A 22,498-nucleotide genomic window follows, 5' to 3' on the forward strand; every position below is an offset into this window, starting at 1 on the left:
AGAGACAATGGTAGAAAATGAAATTTAATTCATGATCATATTTGACAATAATTTTAAAACTTAATAGCCATGTGTTTCTTTAACAAAAGCTTTTTCAAATTTCATCATTTCAATTTTAAATTTTTGAACAGAAAATATTTTTTCTTACAAAATATTCTATTAAATAAAAAATCTAAATTAAATTTTGTAACCAAACCCAAAGAATAGGGTGTGTTTCTTTGAATTTGATTTGAGAAAATTTGGTTTAAATTTTGTATTTAAATAATATTTGATGAAATATTTTGTGAGAGAAAATAAAATTGAAATAGTAAAATTTGAAAATATTTTGATAAAGAAAAAACTAGCAATTTTTTTTTTTGAATTATTTATTTAGATATTTATAATTAATTTTTTAAAAATATTATTAAAAGGCCCGGGAATTACTTTGCGTAGTTTGCTATTTGGTCGATTAAATTCTGATTCATCCTTGATGATTGTGAGCTATATTGATTGTGTTCTTATTACTTTCTTAGTACTTGTGTTGTATTTGTACTGTATTTGTGTTATGTGTTCTTAGTATTTTTATTTTATTTATATTATATTGATATAAATAATGTATTATTTAAACTCTTTATTGGTATTTTCCGAACTCTTAATCAATACTATTCTAAAAAATCAATATGAAATTGATTTGTCGATAACCAAACTTAAATATTTTATATCATGTCCTAAGTGAAGTGTATTAACTGTTTTTTCCATTTGGTGTAATTGTATAAATGAAGTGTGTCAATTATTTTATTTTAATTGAAGGAACTTCAATTAATATTGTATGAACTAATCATCTATCTAAAAATTAGTGTACATATTCACAATAATATAATCATATTATATCGATGAAGTTGTGAACAAGTACCAATATGCCACTCAAGAAAGAGCCCATTTTATTCAAAAGGGTAACAAATCAAATGTCACAATTGACTACAAAAGACAACAATGCAACTACATAAGTTGTGCCACAATTACAAAATGACGATTACTAACACACAATATAGTAAAAAATATATATAAAAAATGATATAATTTTTACTAAATCAAAATTCCAAAAAAAAAAAAAAAGCTTAAATAACAACTGAACAAATAACTCTACCCACAAGTACAATCCCTCGTCGAATCTACAGCTCATTCACTATTGTTGAAATAACCCAAATTAGAATCCAATTCAAATTCAAATAAAATTTTCTTTATATTTTATTTAATTGATTTATATTAAAAAAAAAAAAAAAAAAACAAATCAAATCGAAATAATTGAGGTAGGTGGGGTTCGGGCGGGCGGGCGGGCAGGCTTAAAGCATAAGCTACACGTGGCTCTGACACGTGTCCTGTCAACGCGGAATTAGAGGTCTTTCGTAGGCCCCACCACTATCAAGACAGCCGTCACTCTGTCGGCGCCTCCCATCTTTTTTTTAAAAGAAAATTTTTTTGACCACTTGTATTGCATGCGGTTCTATATTTATTTTGTACTACTGTACAGTCTAATTTATTATTTAAATTTCATTCTAATTGTAATTTTAATTAATTATTTCATTTTCTATTTGTAATCCCATCCTAAAGTGTTATATTTGAACTTTTATAAATCCAAAATAATTTAAATATAGAAAACCACGTGTACACCCCACTATTGGATCTGACGTCTGGGGAAAATACATATACATATTGAAGTAAAAAGAAAATGTTGAAATAAAATTTGACTGGTCTATGGTTGAGGTTTTGTCTATTATAGATTTTCAAAACAATAAAAGCTAAAATTTTACAGCAACGTTACATGACAATACATTACAGGCCGATAAAAAAGACATTCAAATTAATCTGGCTTTAAACCACGTGCCACGCACGTGGCAAGTTCAATATCGGAAATCGGATCTGGAGTAATCGAAATTAAGTAAATCAAAAGACTTCCCGTCGTCTTCTTTCATCTAATGCCGAAATCAATAGTACAATCATCACTGTAACAACTAGAGAAATTCCTCCGAGCTGCAAAAAATTAGAATCTAAGCCCCTTCCAATAATATTTACAAAATCACTTCAACCGCCGTTTAATCCTCCGGTCGACCGGAGACAGTCAAGATTCCACCGGCGGCGGAAGATTCAGATCAAACCCGACACCTCTCTTACCATCAGAGCCCTCGAAATTATTCTCATCCACCACCGACGACGTGTCCGATTCTCCCTGCACCGCGCCGCCACCGCCGATATCGACCCGGTTCATCCGGAAAGCCGCCATCGGATGCACGGCCGGTTCGAAGAAATAAACCGGCTGGCCGTTAGGCAAGACCGCAACAGTCGGTTGACGGCGGAACACGTGGCCATACCCATTGACGGTATTCAGAAAGCCGCTGACGTCGGTGGACGCGCCGAGGCGGCGCGTGAGATCGAGCTCGACGGGGCCGCGGTCGGCGCTGGAGGACTCGACGGTGCTGCTCTGGCTGGGGCTGCCGCGCGCCGCCTCCGCCGCGGCGGCGGCGGCGGCGGCAGAGTCGAAAGGTAGAGGGAAATTAGTCTTGGCCTTCGCCCCACGGAACTCCCGCGCCGCCGCGTCGTATGCACGCGCCGCCTCTTCCGCGGTGTCGAAGGTCCCGAGCCAGACCCGGCTTTTCTTCCCCGGGTCGCGTATCTCCGCCGCGTACCGCCCCCAAGGCCGCTTCCGTACGCCTCTATAGTGCGCCTCCCTGCCGGCGGTAGCCCTTTCTCTCTCCCTCTCCTTCGTCATTTGATTTATCCAAATATACAGCAGAAATGAAAATGATTTTATTATTACCGAAAAAAAAAATAAGAAGGGGCGAGGTAATAAATTGGGGTGGGAATGAGGGAAGGGGAAGGACCGCAGTATAATGGGGTATTTATATAGGGTGGGTAGGGTAGGGTAGGGTAGGGCGTGGTCAACGAGAGGTTTGACTGCGCCGCGCCGCGCCGCGCCGAAGGAGACAGGAAGAGTGTGGGAAGGGTGTAGGAATTTGTGTGCGGTTTCGTAGGCAGGGGATTGGTTTACGGGCGCGTGAAGTGCACGGGGCGTGGGGGAGGGTGACGCGTGCAAAAGGGACAAGACAAGGACGCCCGAGGCGCAATTGTGCCGGCTATTATAACATTTTTTGCGGCCGTCGTTTCGCGATGATTTCGATGCGGACGGACATACTATTTATGTATTGTTTTTTATTTGTGCATTTTAAATTATTATTATTATTATTATTAGCTTATTTTTGTCCGGCATAGATTTTGAAATTATATTTGTAATATTAATGTAATATGGTGTAATATATTAGTCATATTTTAGAAATATCTATAATATTTTAATATAATACAAAATATAACGCAAATATGTAGAAAATATATGTATATGAAAGAATAATTTTGCCCAAGTTTTTTATTATTTTTTAATTTATATTATTTTAAAATTGTTTAGTTAGGGGGTGTTTGTTCGTAGTATTTTCCTTCAAATTCATTACTTATCTAATTTTTATTCTAAAAAATATCGAATTAAACACCTATTTTTTATTTTTTATATTATACTAAAAATTATTTTTATATTCAAAATATTATATCAGCACATATTTATATAACATCATACAACTATTCCAATTCAAAATTTTTACTATTCAAATTTAAACTCAAAATTCAAACCCCCAAACAAACACACTAATTAGAAATAATTTTCTCTTTTATAGTGATACCACATAGTTGAATAGAGATAAGTCAAAGAAGATGTGATATTTCGATGTCGATAAGTGATTTAAAAAAATTGAATAGACTATTTATGTCGATAATGTGCATGTATATATATTTTTTTTTTTCGAAACCCACGTAAGAGAACTCTAGACCGTAGAGAAGTCTCTTAAAATGCGTGTGAGTGAGGACAATAGTGATTGAAAGAGTTATGTTGATCTGTAGAGTTAGTCTTATCCGAAATGTCCGGCATAGTGGCTTGCAAATAAGAGTTTTACATTTATATACTCCATCTATTTCACATATTATGTCACAGTTTTTATTTATATCTATTTCATTTCATGTTATTTTTTCTTTTTTAAAAAATAATTATATGCTATAATAAAATATTAAATTTATGATTTATAATTTTAATTAGTCATTTAAATTTTAATATACTACATCTGTCCTGCAATAAAATTATCATTTATTTTTTGCACTTAAATTTTTTAATACTAATATTATATTAGTTTGTAGTAAAAAAGACAAAAATGACCCTATTATTATGATGTAATATAAAAGTAATAATATTTGTATATTATATTATAAGTGGTAAAGATATTTATTATGTTAGGTATGTAGTACAATTACTAAATTAGAAAATGATACCCTTATTTCGGGACGAACAAAAATAAAAAATTGTATCTTTCTTATGGACGGAGGAAGTATAATTATTTGTATTATATTGCAATTCATTTTACTGATACATCCTTAATTATTATTAAGTATACTTCGCTTAAATTTTTATTTTTACAATTTTTGTAATATTATATCCCGAATGAAGGAAGTAATTAATAAAGTTATTCAAAACAAAAATTACTAAAACCTACTCACTTTATTATGGATGTATTTATCCGTTAATTAAAAACCGAAAAGAGAAATAAATAGAAAAAATGATTTTACTAATTCTCAAAAGAAAATAAAATATAGTATAACTATAACATTCTTTGCAACATGAGCAAATAAGTCGTGAAAATATTTTTCATACTTTTGAGTTCCTCCGCTACAATTCAAATCTTATATTTGTTTACTATGTTATATGGATTGTACTTTATCCTTTAAATCAATCGACAACCAATTGGTTTCTTGGATCCAAAAGTTTTAACCAATTTTCAGGTGTGATTTGATATAAGGGCATTAAGTTCTTCATCCATTGCTCGCTACTAAACTGCATATTTACATACTTTAGTGTAATTGCGGGGCAGGGTAGATTAAACAACTTGCATTACATAATCTTAAAATTTTGTAGGTAATTTTTTTATCCTCTCATATTTGCATAATGGTCCTTAATCATTAGCAGATAGAAAATGATATGATTGACTGACTGACAAATAACCATTAAGAGAATCAAATGATGGTGCATCACGATCAGCAACCATAAGAGGATATTCTACTACAACATGAAGAAATATTGATTCATGAGGGTTAAGAGGTATTATTGGAAGAGAAAACTCAGTGTTTAAGAGTGGAAGCCTCATCTTAAGAATTATTCAAGAAGGGATAAATTGAATAATGAAATAGCACATCCTGTGAAATACATATCTTATGAAAGACGCAATCAAGAATCTTATACCCCTTTTGTGTGTTGTTGTAGCCCAAGAAGATCCATTTAACTTCTCTAGGATCAAGTGTTCTCAACTTAGAACTGTAATCTTTCGTAAAACACAAGCAACCAAAGACATGTAGATTGCTTAAGTTAGGGTCCTTGGCAAATCAAAGAATAAGGTGACTTCTACCCCAATTTTCTAGAATGAGTTCTGTTGATTAGATATATTGCTGTCAAGATGGCTTTATTCCAATAAAATTTAGGAATATTTGAATGATACAACAAGCTTTTAGTCACTTCAATAAAATATATGCGGTTCCTCTCAACTTTGATGAAGAGTTATTCATAGTTACGATTGCAAAACTATGTCCCATTGTCAATCCTTACCACCTTAACCTTTCTGCACAATTGATTTTTAACATGAGTGAAGAACTTGATAAGTATCGTTATTGTTTTAGATTTGTATATAAAAAACTACTCCCAAGCTTCCCTGGAATAGTCATCAACAATGATTAGCATATATGTAACATTTGTAGTGCTGAGATGAGAAAATAGACCCCAAAGATCCATATACACCAGATCAAATAAAGCACTAGCACGAGAGTCACTTTCATTAAAAAGTAAGAGGAATTTATAACTAGAACAAGTATCATATGGAGTACTCTTTTTAATAGCAGAAAAATGAATTCTGATATGTTTCATAACCGTCCAAGAAGGATGATCAAGCTTACAATGTCATAACACTGAGTTTGTCTCATCTTTATATAATAATGATAAAGTCACATTATTATGTAAAACTGTATCATAAAGATATAAAGTGGAATTTAGAAAAGCCACAAGCAGAGTTTGTCTAGTTTTCAAATCCTACAATAGAAAATGCTTGGAGTCAAATATCATTTTATATTTAAGATCCATAATAAGTTTGATGATAGAGACAAGATTAGAAATCAAATCAGGTATATAAAACACCCCTGTAATCTCTACATATGAGTTTAACAAAAGATTTCTAGTAAATTTTCACATTTTAGATGAAGTATATGGCAAAAGTATAGCATTAGGTGTATCAACAGACTTTGTATATGTCATGAGGACAAAATGGAACACAGATGACAAGAGGCACCTATGTCCATTATTCACTCGATAACACTCAATGGGTTTACTATAAATATATCTGCATAGGTGAAGGCACTAACAACAAAATTCACAGAAGATTGAGAACATATTCCTTCCATAATCTTCCTAAACAATTCCTCAAATCGTTCTTCAGTGAGATAATTTGGAGATGAAGCTATTGCTCAAACAGAAACATTAGTTACTATTTTACCGTTTCTTTTCTACATCATCTCTATACCAATTTAGTTCTCCATACAACTTAAAACAAATTTCCTTTAAATGACTAGTCCACTTACAATGAGCACAAACTATAATAGAATTCTGTCTTATTTTCATAGTCTTTAGCTTTGGACCACTTTTAACAGCAATAATAACCAAAACATGTTCAACTTGATGAGTATTACTCATAGTTTTTTTCTTGCATCTCAACATTACACATCATACCATATACTTTGCATATAAATGGAAAATGATTCATCATCATCACTTGGGTGCAAACATGCTAAAAAATATAATTTAAACCCATAAAAAAAATGTAACAACATATTGACATCATTTAGTTTCAAAATTTTCAATGTATATAGATCATTGCATTTAGAAAATGGCATGGCAACTCTAAAATCACTCTATAGTGATTTCGAATTACTAAAATACTCAGTAACCGTAGAGTTACCTTGTGTTAGGTCATAAATTTTCTTCTTTGAAAGAAGGATCTGAGGGCTAGTAATTGACGAAATATGTCCTCGATCTCAAGCTAAAGATCTCTAGTTGTAGATATAAGCACAAATGACCTTACAATAGCAGGATCAATCGAGTTTTTCAACCAAGATAATACCAGGTTAATAGCACGTTTCCAGTACTTCAAATCTGGATGTGAACTTGACAATAGTAAAATTCAACCATTAATGAAATTATCTTTGATTTTACAGCTTAGGGCAGCTTATATAACAACTTTCTAGGCAATCCAATTGTTGGAATCCAGCTGAACTGATACGCGCGAGAAAGACCTAATTGATCACTATCACTGATGATGAATTCCGATCAAATGGACTACGCCGGAGCTCGTACGAGAGATGAGGGAGTAATATCAAAAGAATCGATACACATGACGAAAAAATTAATTACAATAAGAAACGTACTCACTCTGATACCATGTGACGATTAAAGCGAAAAAAGAAAGAGAAATAGAAAAAATGATTTTATTAATTCTAAAAGATAAATAGAATATGATGGACATACACAAAGAAACAAAATTGTAAAACAAACTTTATAAATATAAAATGCACTTTTGATAGTATAATAAATATATTAGTCAATTATCTTTTATTCTACTGCTTCAATATCTTTTGGTTTAACATAAATACATTTTTATAAATATATGAATAAACATATAGGTGCATATCAAATGAAAATAACAGTGACTGAATAAAGGTGTTATTTACTATAATTTTTTTTTTCTTTATTATGATTTTTGAAATATTTAAAACTCGAGCAATCACATTGTTAACAATTCAAAGTGTGCACTCGTCTATCATTTCACTATTTTTACTTTTAAAGTAAATAATTAAAAATAATAATATTATAATACTATTGTCATTGCTATATTTATTACTTTAATCTTTTTATTGAAAAATATTATATTTAACTTTAAAAATATCTTTATATTTGTATAATTTTTTGTCCAAATGACATTTTATTAGTATTGTAAGAAACTAATGGAAATATTTTTGCAACTTTTTCTTAATTTATACTACATTTTGATATAATAATTAATATTCAAATATCAATATACACAAAATAAATGAGATCGTTAAAACCAGACAGAGATAGTACGTAATAATAATTTAAATATAAAAATAAATAAACACACCCCAAAATTTTACATAACAAATACAATAATTATTTTCAGCACAAAAATATATATATCTATGCAATACATTTACACAGTTTTTTCGTATTAACTAAAAATATTTTTATTATTTTCGTATATCCAACTTAAAAGTATTTATTTATTTTATTATAGTCAAAGTAGTCACGTACTAATAATAAGTTAGTATTTAATTTAAAATTTTATTAAAAAAAATATATTTGATATAATATTTTTTTAAAAAATAAATAGTATCAAATAAACGATGATATATTGTGTAACCAGAGCGCAAATGGCCAAACAAACACACGCAATATGTACTTGTTTAATGCGTAGTACTGAGTTGAATAAACCCGAATTCTAACCATCCCGGTTTAGTTTGGCGTGTCATTTGACAGGTGTGTGCCTCAGACAAAAGACAAGACATACATTATACATACACGATAGAATAAAATAATAATAATAATAATAATAATAATAAAGATGAAGAGTGGGGCCCACAAATATCCTGATGTAAGCCAAGGACAGCGGAACGTGTCCGCCGCTAGCCGCCCTCTACGCGTTTCTGCCGCCGCCTTAACTATCTCCATATATTAATTAATTATTTATTTAATTATTCGATATCTTTTTCCATCAAAATATAGACCAAATTAATTCATAAATTACAAGGAATCACACCCCAAAAAGCGAATCAATTTTTTTTTTTTATTATTATTAAATATTGATTTTGGAATCAGCGTTCGAGCGGATTCACTTCTACCAATTCGATGATTCATACTTCAATGTTTCTTGACACATAAAAAATGGATGAAAGAAAAAAAAAAAAAAAAATAGAAAAATAGTAGGGTGTTAAACTTACCATTAAAGGGAGCAATTTATCATATAGTTATGTATAAAAATATTTATATATTTTACACTAAGAAAAAATATTTTGAGGGATGGAGGCTGCCCCTTCGCTAAAGCTGACAATAAGTCGATTTATATCGGGTTGAATATTTTAAACGGGTTAAATTATTCAATCCTAATCCGATCCGTTTATTATCGTGTCGGGTTCGTGTTAACCCGTTTATTATCGTGTCGGGTTCGGGTTGACTCGTGTTGACCAGTATACATAATTAAGTCGAATTTCTTGATTCAAATTAAATAATTTTTTGTTATGTTGTCGTATTATGTTAGTTTTTATTGGTTTGAGTGTAAATTAGATTGAATGATTTAAAATTGAACTTAGTTTAAATTAATTTATGAGAAAATTATTAAATTATGATTATTTTACATATATAATAAATATATTAATCAATATTAATATATTATAATGAGGTTGTCGTGTCGGATTCGAGTTGAAAGCCTCAACCCTAACCCGACCTGTTTATTATCGTGTCGGGTTCGTGTCAACTCGTATACATAAACATGTTGAAATATTTGATCCAAACTCAATTATTTCGTATCGGATCGTATCAGGTTATCGTGTCGGGTCAATTTTTGCTAGCTCTACCCTTAACCTTACATTTAGATCCGCCTCTAATTGTAATATTTTGGAGAATTTTAAGAGACTAGGAGTAAAAAAGTCGAATAAAATATACAAGTAAAAAATGTATCATTTTTTTTTTTTTTTTTTACATATAAAAAATTGTGATATTGTATGGCAAAAATTGAGTATTGATTATTTCTAATTGAATCTTGATTCTAAAGCTACCAAAATGGGTATGGGTTGGCATATGACCAATTTCAAAATTATATTTAAGTGGGCTGAGTTTAGAAGGGATTGTCCGCAGACCAAATTTTTAATCTTATATAATCACTAAAGCATTTACTTATAATATATGGAATTTTTTGGGAAGGTTACGGTGCTAATTTGAGCACTCTTAAAATTAAAAACATATATCTTTATTAAAAATAGCACGTGTTGTTTGTAATAATGACATGTGTTTTTTGTTTATAATTACAAGTGTGCTGTACAAGTGTATCTCATGTACTGAAATGAACTGATCATGTTCTATGTGAGACTATATCATGTGTTGTTAGTTCATATATTGCATTTGTATTATATGAATATAAATGGTTGTGCTGTCACTAACATTACCGTGTGTTGTTTGCTAGCTATCTGTTTACTGTTAGTTATATGTTGTGGTTGTATTAGATTAATATAAACGATGTATTGTAAGTAATATTGTCGTGTACTATTTGCTTGCTATATATGTATGCCGAAATGTTTATATGATGAATTTGCATCAACCCCTGGCTCCTTTTTTTTTTTTTACTAATGTTTGTTTCATGGGTTTCGTCTCCGATATTTAGGCCCAGTCAATAAAACAATTTTGAAAGTTTTGAAGTTTCAAAGAATTTAGAAATAATAAATTTTTTTATATATCTCGGTTCCAGAAACAAAACAACCATATTTATAATGCCTAGTGTAATTAAATAAAACAAAAAAAAAAAAAAAAAAAAAAAAAACAGAAAAAAAGACAGCCAACATATGCTTGAAAAATTGCTGCATTGGCTACACATGCACATACTTTAATGTAACTAAAACATATTCATGGCGATTGATTCCACATTTTGAAGGTTTGCAGAAATTTACACTAGGCCATACATATATATATATATATATATATAAATGTTACCCTAAACAAACACAACACAGAAAGAAATATGTCGACAATTACACAAGATCGATCAATGAATCCTGACGACGATGCAAGAGATATCGTCTTTGCTCTTCCTCGACACCGCCATCTCAATCAGATGCTTTGCAGCTGATTCTGGATCTTTGATGTTCTTGATCGAGTCGACAGCCTCTTGGTTCGACATCACCTATTATTTATCAACACGAGACGATGATGATGATGATCGTGTATGTAAACAAGATCGAGAAAATGTTAAGAGCAAATTTGAGACGATCTCTCTCACCTTCCACAATCCGTCGCTCGCCAAAATGAGCAACTCAACATCGTCATCCATGATCTCGACTGCTACGTCAGGTTCTGAACTAAGATGTCTCTTCAAGCTCTTGTCGCCAAATGCGCGGGCCACTGCAAGCTGGCCATCGACTCGAGGGACATCACCTGTAAAAGAAATTGTAGCCAAAAAATTTGAGAATAGTAAAAATATTAGCATTTAATGTGATGTTTTGTGAAAAGAAAAAAATAGATATTTTTGAAAAAAATTTACTGTCGATAAATAGCACAGAATACTCGAGAATCTCAGCAAGATTTCATAAACCAAAAACAGTGGTTGCCGCCTTACCGGGAATGTTCGATACAAAGCCACCCTTGCTCTCGATTAGCTTCTTCTCTTTGCTCGGTTCATGATCAATCGAAAGTTGCTTAGCGACGCCTTTCCTACTGATGATTGCTCGAGAATCACCAACATTTGCGACAACAAGCTTGTGTCCGTCGATCAATATTGCAGTAACTGCTGTCGACCCGCCTTTTCCCAACTGAAACGATTGCTCTAAAATTTCCTTATCTGTCGCCTGATACGCCTTCTTTAGCGCACTCCCCGTATCGGTCCAAAATCCGTCCTGAAGAATATCCAGAAAGATGATGAAATCAGCTAATGACAGGTAAAAACTTCACAAGAAGGGTAAAAAGTGCCATCGATTTAAGGGACTCATGCCTGCTTTAGAATATTGTCGAACAAGTGTTCTTTCAAGTAATTCGCGACATCATGTCCCATATGCCCATCGAAAATGGCGAATAGACCCAACTCGTACGAGTCAACTATCTTGAATTCAGAAACCAAACAGTCTTCCATGGCATGAGCTGCTTTTCCCTTCACAAGATGGAAGCCATGAGAAATGCGCTTCGAGAATTTACTTTTTCCCTTTCCAGCATCGGGGGTGACTGGAGTCGAAAAGCAAGCCTTTTCCTATATGATTAATAGGAAGTATAAGAACTTCATATATGCAAAGTACATTTGGCGATGAAATACTACCCGAGCCGCACAAACATCAACCACATGTATTCTCCAATTACACATAATGTTTAAGCAGAAACAAGTATGAAATCAGACAGTCACAAATGTAAGATTTGAAGCAGAATTCGCAGCTACGATCATCATGTAGCAAGATATGCAGCAACATCTAATGCAATGAAGTTCTCCAAAAAATATGATCAAAGATTCAAGCCAGCCAATGCAAACGCAAGCTACTTCCAATCCATTTCGGATTATACATATTCGAGTGCACACATTTTCGCCTACTGCTATAATAAATGTTATTTCTGTTTACTATTAAAAGAAGAAAATTGGAGAAATTGCTGGCTAAGCCACATATAAACCACTACAGATGATTCATAGATTACTCCTAAAGACATCAAATGGCATTGTACAATTAATTTTCATTTAATATATTACGTCAAAAATATATTTTACCTATTTACACCAAATTTGAATAACTATTTAAATTCAAAATTTTCACCATTCTCAAAATATGAAAATACAAAAACACAAACAAACAAACCATTGTGTTCACTTGCATTTTTGTTTTGTACTTTTGGTAATGATATATTTGAGATAAAAATAGTAGTTGAATGTGATATATTTTTTTAAAAGGAAATGGCAAATTCAATAAGAAAAAATCGAAAATAAAAACACAAACGAACTCACATTTTCTTTTTAATTTATAATAGTATATGCTGGGAAGAATAAGTGCGGCACCAATATACTTTCGAACACTTATTCAATGGCCAATTTTTCTCTCACTACACACGCTCTCAAAACCACCACACTCCTTCACTTCCCCACTCGAGCTGAGTAAGGCAACCACAACAACCATTATGCTAACACGGAATTAATTTCCTTGGTACAAAAAAGGAATGGTGTGTATCTATACACTTCTGACCACAAAAGGACAAACTCAAAGTGTCCATTTTGTCTTGAGAAACCACCATCCTAGGAAAGACAAATAAATACAACTTGATGAGACTGTTATGGGTTCTGACAACAACAACAACAGAAAGATGATTTGTCAATAATGCAAAAATAGGTGATGAGGGTTTTTCAACTTAACCGTATATAGCATAAGAATCAATCTCATATAATCTTTTTCAAGAAGAACATAAAGCAAGAAGGTGAACTATGAGATAACATAAGCCCTTAAGCAAGAATCTTTTTCAAGAAGAACATAAAGCAAGAAGGTGAACTATGAGATAACATAAGCCCTTAAGCAAGAATGCATACTCATATACAAAAACATATGCGATTGAACCATATTGTTTCGCACAAAAACACTGCGACATTCTTTTTTCTTCCGAATATTCTAAGAACACAAGATAAGGAATCAAAACCATTTGCAAGAAAATAAAAGAACAGAGCAAACTATGGCCCGGCCGGGATAGCATAGCCACCGTATAGTTACTTAACTACACCCTTTTTCGGAAAATGGCTTCATTCCTATTTCCTACCCATCACTTAATTATAATAATTAGAGAAAATTACTTATAATCTATCTGTAGTTTGATAACATTACACAAAATCCTTAAAAATAGAATTCTGTACAATATTTGAAAAGAAAACCAGAGAGTCTCGTACAATTTTTTACAAACTTTCCAAACCATGTGTGTTATAAGTTATTTTGTCTAATTATTAACAAGGCATCAAGCATTTCTATTCTATCAATTTTGATCAGATTTATCAGAAAAAAGAAAAAACTTAGATTCACCAAATCCTAAAGGATGAACCATAAACACCTCAACAACAATAATAAATCTCACAAAACGTCACTATAAGAAAAACATTGCTTTAACACAAAATTTTCCCCTAAAACAGATAATCTACATATCAGCAATAAGTAACATTTCTGGTCCTCTTTCACAAATTTGAACCAATTTCTGTTCCCACAGTTCTTCCGTTAACGAAGCTCAACAACCGTCGATTTAACCTCTTCTGTGCTCTAAACATTAAAAATTACAATCAGATTATTGATCAACTTTATTCAATTTCATTAACCTAACCAAATATTTACGAAACCACACATAGATCTTCCAAGTTGCAGATCAAGCCACAAAGGGAGCCATGGAGTTCAAAAACTTTCTGAAGAAGTTAAAGCCAAAAAAATCTTATCTCGTAGAGAGAAAATAAACGAAAACGAAGCAGCAAACCTTCATCTTGTTGAGGATCTCTCTTCCTCCTGTCATTATTAGATTTTTGTTCCTTCCAAAATAAAAATCTGTATCAGAAAAGCACAATCTTGACCTGACTGACGCACACAAAAAATGACTCAATTATTTAGGCTTATTGGTGGGTGGGAAAATAATTGAACCTAAATTATTTATAATAATAATAATATTATTATTATTATTTGGTTCCATTTTTCAATACGCGTTTTTGCTCTGTACATTTTATGTAGTCGTAAAATCTAATGCTAAAAAGCGCTATTCGTAGAATCAATAAATGTAATTTATTGCCTGAATAGATATACCTCAGTGCAGATCAGTTGCAATGTTAGTACTGGTTTTATCAAATATTCCCTACTCTCGATACAATAGTTTTGTTGACTATTTTTGTCCGTTATAAAACAATAATTTTATTTTTATAAATAATCATATTACTGTAAAATTATTCATATTTTTTATTATTATTATACAATTGTCAATATTTTTTACATTAATACTCACAATGACAAAAAAACATTTATCTTTACTTTTTACCGACTACCAATATAATATCAATATTTTTTAATCATATGCCCAACGCAACAATACTATACTTTTGGGACAAAAAAATATTATAAATACGCTTGTTCTAAATTTTTAAATATTAAAGACTTTGTTCATACAATTTATTTATTTTTTACTGGTTCTAATATATAATATACTGCCAAAAGACTTATATTTATTTTTAGCCCGAAAATTAATAAATATTGTATTATAACTATAATAGATGGTAAATTTTGAAGGTAAAAGACAAATTTATCTTTTTGTCTTTATTTGTAAAATAATAATATATATATAAATAACTGCTATTAAAAAGATATTTATAATTTATAATAAAAAGATATTTAAAAAAAATATATATAACTCTGTTATTGTTATCATACAGCCAAAAAAAAATATATATATATATATAACTCTGAAAGGAGTATGTTATATGCTACCCAAAATAATAATTTTTTTATATTAAAAATATTCACTCCGTCTCAAAATTATAGTCTTAATTGAGTTGAACACGAAATTTAAAAAATATTGATATTATATTGATAGTTGGTAAAAAGTACGAATAAAAGATTTTTTTGACTTTGTAAGTGTATTAGTGTAAAAAATAGTGGCAATTATGTTATAAAAATAAAAAAATAGGAGTAGTTTTATAGTGATATGATTAATTATGAAAATAAGATTATTATTTTGAGACGGACAGAAATAATAAACAAAAAAATTGTATTGTGACAGAGGGAGTACTATTTTTTATATCTACACAACAAAATTTTTTCAAATTAAAAATACTAAAATACACAATCTTTTATGTAGACAAATACAAATTTTTAGATAAAATTGTATGAAATGAATTAATTTCTTTGGAAATATAATGTTATATACTTAAATTTGGGGATTCTTATTATAAGATTAGGACAATATGATGTTATAACTTGTTCCACTCTTATTAAAAATCAGACTTCATATTGTTCTACTCTTATATAAGAATCCTCAAATTCAAGTATATAACATTATATCTCCGAAGAAATTAATTCATTTTATACAATTTTATCTAAAAAATTGTATTTGTTTAGAATATGATATTAACCTAAAAGAGAGATATTCAATTTAAATTTCCTTGCAAAATCCATTAGTGAAGGAAGTTGCGAAGAAATAAACGCATCTGCTTGCTAATTTGGATGTGAGAAAAAATTCCCGCACAACAGTTTGCGAGGGAAATAAAATTTCTCACAAATTTTTTTTGCTAATTCGTAATTTTTTTTTCTAGTGTTTGTAATATTAATTTATGTTAATTATAAATAAATATTTATATTGTTTTATATATATATTTGTATCATATAATATTTTATTCTTTTATAAAATAATATTTATATTATATATATTTTATTTAAATAACTTTACATATATTCAAAATTTTGTTTATCTTTCTTTGTAAATTTACAAAGAAAGTATTCTCTTCTTCATCTCACATAAATGGTTCATTTTGTATTTATGTCTGTCATACTTAATTTAACATTTTTTTTTTTATAATTATATATTTTAATTATATTTTAAATTTTATAATTTATAATTTTTTAAATATTAATTAAAGTATTTAATTATTTTTATCTTAGTTTATAATTATTTTTATTATACAATAATTATTTTAATTAATACATTTTTAATTACTTAATAATTATATTTTATCTAAATTTTCGTATCTACGCTAACATAGGTCAATTTATTTGAAACAAAAGAAGTAGCATAACTATGATAGGCGGAAGAAATATTAAAATTATAAATTAAATATTATTTAAATAAATTACTTTTAACCCATCATCCAACGAAAAAATTCAACTGGTATCAACGTTTAACTTTCTCCATTAACAACGAATCGATTGACTATTAAAATGACCCAACTCATAAATAATTCATATTAATTAAGAATTAGAAAAAAATGTATACTCCCTCCGTCCTATAACAAAGTATCTATTTTTTATTTTAACAAAGTATTCATTTCCTTTTTTCTAAGTAATCGCTAACATTACAAATACCCTTACAACTTACAATATATTACACAAATGTCATTACCTTTATATCACACATACTAACAAGGTTATTTTAGTCATTTATACTTTATTCCTACTTATATCCCAATATAATACTAATATTTCTAAAACTACGTGTAAAAAGCAAATGGATACTTCTTTTTGGATGGAGGGAGTAAAAGATTTGCATGGGAGAAATGACATTCTTTCTTTCTTTTCTAACTATCGAATTTCTTATCATTAAAACTTAGGTATTTCAAGAGCTCTATTTATTTAGAGTTTGATTTCAATTTTCTTTTTACTATGCAATCATCAAAATATTCTATAAAAATATACTCAGTCTGTTCACTTATTTTTATTTAATAAATATAAATCAATTTAATTAAATTTTTAATATGACTCATTCAAAATCTCTTTTATTTTTTATCTTTTTTCAATAAATAAATATATGTATTTATATTTAAAATCCCTTATTTTTTATAAAATTAATTTTAAGGTAATTATAAATAAATAAATTTTTGTAGTAAACAAAATTCTAATGTTAATGAAACTTTGGTGGGCTATTTATAAGAAGAACCAAAGATCAAAATTAAACAAAAACGATATCGAATGCTTTTAGAATATTATATATATATATATTAACTTCTTCGAAATCATACATTCTATTCAAATGGCTAAGATGATTTGGATACACTTCCTTCACATATATATAAATCCCTTCCCTTGTCTTATACTCCCTCCGTCCCAGATACCGTGTCTGCTACACTGTAAACACGGTATTTTAGGAGGGATGTAATTAGTAGATAATTAAGAATGTATTAGTGAAAATAATTATTCTATAATATAAATAATTATAAATTAAGATTAAGATAACTAATTAGTTTAATTAAAATTAAAAAAAAAAGAAAAATTTAAAAATTTAAAATGAGATTAAAGTGTGTAATCATTTTCCAAAAAAAGAAAATGACATGGTATGTGTGACGGACAGAAACGGCAACGTGGATATGGTATCTGGGACGAAGGGAATATATTTATTTAAATTTACATACAAAGTTGTTTTTACCTATATTCTGGGTTATATATAATTTTGATTCTTATTACATCCTTATGTATATTCATTTGTATCTTATCCATTTATTATTTCGATCCACTATTAAAAACATGTATTAATCTCTCAAGTTACAATTACATACATACGTACATATAAAATTCATGTCTTTTATGCATCCTTGATTTCAAACTCCCAAATGTTCGATCCTATTTCATAATCCCATACACTCAATCGCGATTCCGCGAATTGTTCGTTGCCGCCGACGGAAGCTCCACACACTAATTCCTTCAGCTTTCGCGACATCGTCGTCTCGCCTTGGCAGCATGAATCAGACTCAACAACCTGACAAAAAATAATTAAATTCCAAAATTCAGACAATTTGTTCAATGTGAAGATTTGAACCCAATTAATTAATTAATTGCGGCGGATTCAGCACTGTACTGAATAACACAATGTGTGTTACCGGATAACATATGGTATTATCATAGACAACACACAATATACGTTAATGTAATACAAATATAATACATGATATAGTCTCATACAACACATGCAATATTTGATTTTAGCACATGATATACTGTCATACAGCACATGCCGCCGTAATTATGAACAAACAACACATGTCATATATAATAAAGACGTGTCTTGTTTGTGTATTTTACGTGTGATGATTTGGAAAATCAGTATGTTGCTGATTTTTCAAATTAGCACCGTAACCTATTAATTAATTGATGATCATGACCTTATCTTGAAGAACTTGGATCGTCGAATTTCCGTAACGGTTGAAGCTCGCGCTGACTATGTCCCCACCATTTTGATTCATTAGCCTAATCATGTCGTGGAACTTGGAATAATCTTGGAGACCGTTGGCTAGAACAACGTTGAGGTTGTGATGATGATCCATGGCGTGGATTTCGATTAGAGGTGTCGTTGTTGTTGTCGTGGTGGATGTAGTAATGCAGGAATCGGAAGTCTTTTTTGTCTGTAATAAGATCTCCTTCTTCAACCTGATCTTGTCGAGCTTCGTGTTCAAGGTCTTGATGTAGCTTTCGGCTTCCTCGATCTGATCGGGCAGTGGCAAACCTTCCATCTGCATCCATGGAAATATAGTTATTTAGCATTATTGATATATGATTATATATCTTGGAGAGAGAGAGAGAGAATTGAGTGACCTTGGAATGGTGGCTAGGGATGAGAGAGATTAGGTTGAAGTAGAGAGTCTTCATCTTGTTCCTTCGATTCTTCTCGATGATTTTCCTCTCAATTCTTGGAGCTCCGCCATTAATGGAGGAACTGCAATTACGAGCCTTACCCATTTTTTTTCCTTTTTTTTATTGTTGAGTTGTTGATTTGAGGACGATGATGATGATGGAAATGAATTTAATTTAAGGTGCAGAAGAGGTGGACGGACACGCGCCCATTTATATACTAATAATGAGACTGAGAGAGAGAGAGAGAGAGAGAGAGAGAGAGAGAGAGAGAGAGAGAGAGGGATTCAATTCAAAGTCAAAAAGATGAAGGTCGTCATTATGTTGACGTCAGGCGGCGTGTTGGAATGTTTGGTCACTCTGCGGTAATAATAATAATAATAATAATAATAATAAATATGAGAATCAGATACTTTACTGTTGCCGCGTGGCGACTCGATCGATACTGCTGCGATTCTACAATGAAGCTCAGCTGGAAGCAACATGTACTATCTGTATCAATTTATTATTTTGAATATTTATAATGAATATATTATTTTTTTAATATAATAAATATAAATACATTTTTATTCATTTGATATTATTTATTTTTTAAAAAATATAATATTAAATATATATATATATTTTAAAAAATATCAAATCAAATACTAATTTTTTATTTTTTTTAAACTTTTAAATTTTAAAAAATCTCCAAAAATTCCTTATCTAAACAAATTTGTAGTGTTATATAACAATAAGATATCCTTACATACATACTCATATACGCTGTCAATCACAAAAAAAAATATTAATGGGTAAAAAATTAATTTTGGTCTCAATATAATTAAAATTTATCAATTTTGGTCATAATATAAAAAAATTCATTAATTTTGGTCTCAATATAAAAAAACTCATCAATTTTAGTCATAATATAAACAATTTTAATCAATTTTGGTCCAATTATAAACGATTTTAATTAATTTTGGTCTCACCGTTAAAAAACCAACGGAAATTGCTGACGTGGACATGACGGAGGTGACGTAGCAGTTGACCTGGAAAGTACACGACCATGTACAATTATACACGGTTATGTTGTTACATGACCATGTATATTTCAGTGTATAATTATACACGATCATATTGTTACATGGTCATGTATATTTTAGTGTATAATTATACATGGTCATGTTGTTACATGGCCATGTACAATTTCACACGGCCATGTTGTTACATAATCATGTATATTTCAGCGTATAATTATACATGACCATATTGTTACACGGCCATATATAATTCTACACGGTCGTATACCTTTTTGTTTCAGTCTAAAATTTTTAATTTTTGTTATATTTTTTAATATATATTTTTTTAATTTAGAATAGTTGATATAGTTAAAATAAAAAAAATTAATAATAATCATAATATATTTAAAATATATTAATTTGAGTTCAAATATAAGTATTTATCGAGTGTGTTCTTTTGAAAAATTTTATTTAAAATTCTACTATTTAGCAAAAAAATTTCTCTTACAAACATCCAATTAATGTATTGAAATAATAAATTAATTTTTAATACTACTATAATATAACAAATTATAAAATAGTTGTGTAATTGAATGTTTGTAAGAGAAATTTTTTATTTATGAATAATAAAATTTTAGACAAAATCTTTCAAAAGAATATATCTTATAAATTTTTATATTTGTTTAAAATTAATAAATTTTAATTATATTATACTTACTATTGATTTTGTCATTTTAACTATATCAACTATTTTAAATTCAAAATATTTTTTTTAAATAAAAATATAACAAAACAATAAAATTTTAAACTAAAATAGAAATGTACATGACCGTGTATAATTGTACATCGCCGTGTAACAATATGACCATATATAATTATACACTGAAATATACATGGTCATGTAACAACATGGCCGTGTACTTTCCAGATCAACTGCCACGTCACCTCCGTCATGTCCACGTCAACAATTTCAATTAATTTTTTAACGGTGAGACCAAAATTAATTAAAATTATTTATAATAGGAACAAAATTGATTGAAATTGTTTATATTAAAACTAAAATTGATGAGCTTTTTTATACTGGGACCAAAATTGATTTTTTTTTTTTCCAAACATTAATATTCATAACACACTTGAGAGGATTCGCACAAATAAAATATTATTACACGGTTAGTTTCAATAATAATAATAATTTGTAACACACTTAAATGCCGAAATTCATACAGATTCATTGAATGAAATAAAGGACTCGCACAAATTAATTGAATAAAATAGTAAACGTTGTCGGAAATGAAATGCTCAACAGAACAGAACATAGGTTGTTCATGTGGCGGAAAAAGACCCGACACGGGCGTGTCAAAATTCATACCTCATTCTACGAAAGATGTGTTTGTTTGTAAAATTGAAATTTGAGTTGGACTTTTTTAATAATAAAAATTTAAATTTAAATAGTTGTCTTATCAAATATAAACAAATTTTGATATAGTATTATATTTTAAATGTAAAATTAATTTTTACTATAATATAAAAAAAATTATTTTATTTGTTATTTTTTTTAAAAAAAAAGAGTTGACTAATAATTTTTTTTTTAATAAATTCACAAAAGGACACAATTTATATAATTAATAAAATCAGCATATTGTTGTTTGATATAGATAATCAAACATATATTATATACTATCATACATATTTTCTGTTGAGATATTTTAGATATTCAAATTTAGTAGATTTATATCTAGATTTGATCTTATTTATAGATTAGATTACTTAGATTTGAGTCTCTTTTTTGTATAACCTATATATAGGCTCCTTATTTTGACGATAATAAGAAAATATCATTATTTTCCCTCAAAATTTCTAACATTTACGATACAACATATGTTATGTTATGACTCAATATGATATTTTATAATATAATAAATATTGTGTTATATAAAAGTATTACAGCCTCCGTCCCAATACAATAGTCTTGTTTACTATTTTTGTCTATTATAAAATAATAGTTTTATTTTCATAAATAACCATATCACCGTAAAACTATCCCTACTTTTTCATTTTTATTATACAATCGCCACTGTTTTTACACTGATACACTCACAAGGACAAAAAAATCTTTTATCTATTCTTTTTAACAATTATCAATATAATATTAATATTTTTTAAATCTCGTATTGAGCCCAATTAAAACTATAGTTTTGAAAAGCATTGTATATCTTAAATCAATCAAGTATGCAAATTGATTGGGGCAAAAAAATTAATATGATTGATAGGTAACGTATTTAAGGTCGGTAGTTAAG

General features: G+C 29.5%; 3 protein-coding genes across 5 annotated transcripts; all 3 read right to left on the reverse strand.

Annotated features, from left to right (window-relative positions):
- Positions 1-1,801: 1,801 nt before the first annotated feature.
- Positions 1,802-2,854, reverse strand: LOC127247983 (ethylene-responsive transcription factor 4-like). The gene has a single exon (XM_051270102.1). The coding sequence runs from the start codon at positions 2,744-2,746 to the stop codon at positions 2,099-2,101; it is 648 nt and encodes a 215-aa protein (XP_051126059.1). The 5' UTR covers positions 2,747-2,854; the 3' UTR covers positions 1,802-2,098.
- A 7,866-nt stretch (positions 2,855-10,720) lies between these two features.
- LOC127247872 (probable protein phosphatase 2C 58) lies at positions 10,721-14,495 on the reverse strand. Of its 3 annotated transcripts, none has more exons than XM_051269933.1 (5): positions 14,360-14,495; positions 11,877-12,128; positions 11,505-11,781; positions 11,169-11,323; positions 10,721-11,072 (listed from the first exon to the last, which is right to left on the reverse strand). In XM_051269933.1, exons 1-5 carry the CDS (start codon positions 14,393-14,395, stop codon positions 10,935-10,937), a joined length of 858 nt encoding a protein of 285 aa, XP_051125890.1. In that variant the 5' UTR covers positions 14,396-14,495; the 3' UTR covers positions 10,721-10,934. The 3 variants fall into 3 exon arrangements, with proteins under 3 accessions (XP_051125890.1, XP_051125892.1, XP_051125891.1); XM_051269935.1 differs by lacking the exon at positions 14,360-14,495 and adding an exon at positions 14,213-14,345; XM_051269934.1 differs by lacking the exon at positions 14,360-14,495 and adding an exon at positions 12,867-14,189.
- A 3,471-nt stretch (positions 14,496-17,966) lies between these two features.
- LOC127247868 (transcription factor bHLH162-like) lies at positions 17,967-19,371 on the reverse strand. Its single transcript, XM_051269928.1, has 3 exons — positions 19,165-19,371; positions 18,735-19,082; positions 17,967-18,331 (listed from the first exon to the last, which is right to left on the reverse strand). Exons 1-3 carry the CDS (start codon positions 19,306-19,308, stop codon positions 18,158-18,160), a joined length of 666 nt encoding a protein of 221 aa, XP_051125885.1. The 5' UTR covers positions 19,309-19,371; the 3' UTR covers positions 17,967-18,157.
- Between the last annotated feature and the right edge of the window lie 3,127 nt (positions 19,372-22,498).

The sequence above is a fragment of the Andrographis paniculata genome, unplaced genomic scaffold, assembly GCF_009805555.1.
Source record: "Andrographis paniculata isolate CXL003 unplaced genomic scaffold, ASM980555v1 Contig32END, whole genome shotgun sequence".
NCBI classification, from domain to species: Eukaryota; Viridiplantae; Streptophyta; class Magnoliopsida; order Lamiales; family Acanthaceae; genus Andrographis; species Andrographis paniculata.

What these genes read in the sequence shown, in the direction of transcription:
- LOC127247983 (XM_051270102.1), bottom strand. Translation starts at nt 2,746, where the DNA reads ATGACGAAGGAGAGGGAGAGAGAAAGGGCTACCGCCGGCAGGGAGGCG.
- LOC127247872 (XM_051269933.1), bottom strand. Translation starts at nt 14,395, where the DNA reads ATGACAGGAGGAAGAGAGATCCTCAACAAGATGAAG. An exon ending in AGATCCTCAACAAGATGAAG is followed by an intron (nt 12,129 to 14,359) that starts GTTTGCTGCTTC and finishes TTAATCATATAG; the next exon opens with GAAAAGGCTTGCTTTTCGAC. An exon ending in CGAGCGACGGATTGTGGAAG is followed by an intron (nt 11,073 to 11,168) that starts GTGAGAGAGATC and finishes GATAAATAATAG; the next exon opens with GTGATGTCGAACCAAGAGGC.
- LOC127247868 (XM_051269928.1), bottom strand. Translation starts at nt 19,308, where the DNA reads ATGGGTAAGGCTCGTAATTGCAGTTCCTCCATTAATGGCGGAGCTCCA. An exon ending in TCCCTAGCCACCATTCCAAG is followed by an intron (nt 19,083 to 19,164) that starts GTCACTCAATTC and finishes CCATGGATGCAG; the next exon opens with ATGGAAGGTTTGCCACTGCC. An exon ending in TCCAAGTTCTTCAAGATAAG is followed by an intron (nt 18,332 to 18,734) that starts GTCATGATCATC and finishes ATTTTTTGTCAG; the next exon opens with GTTGTTGAGTCTGATTCATG.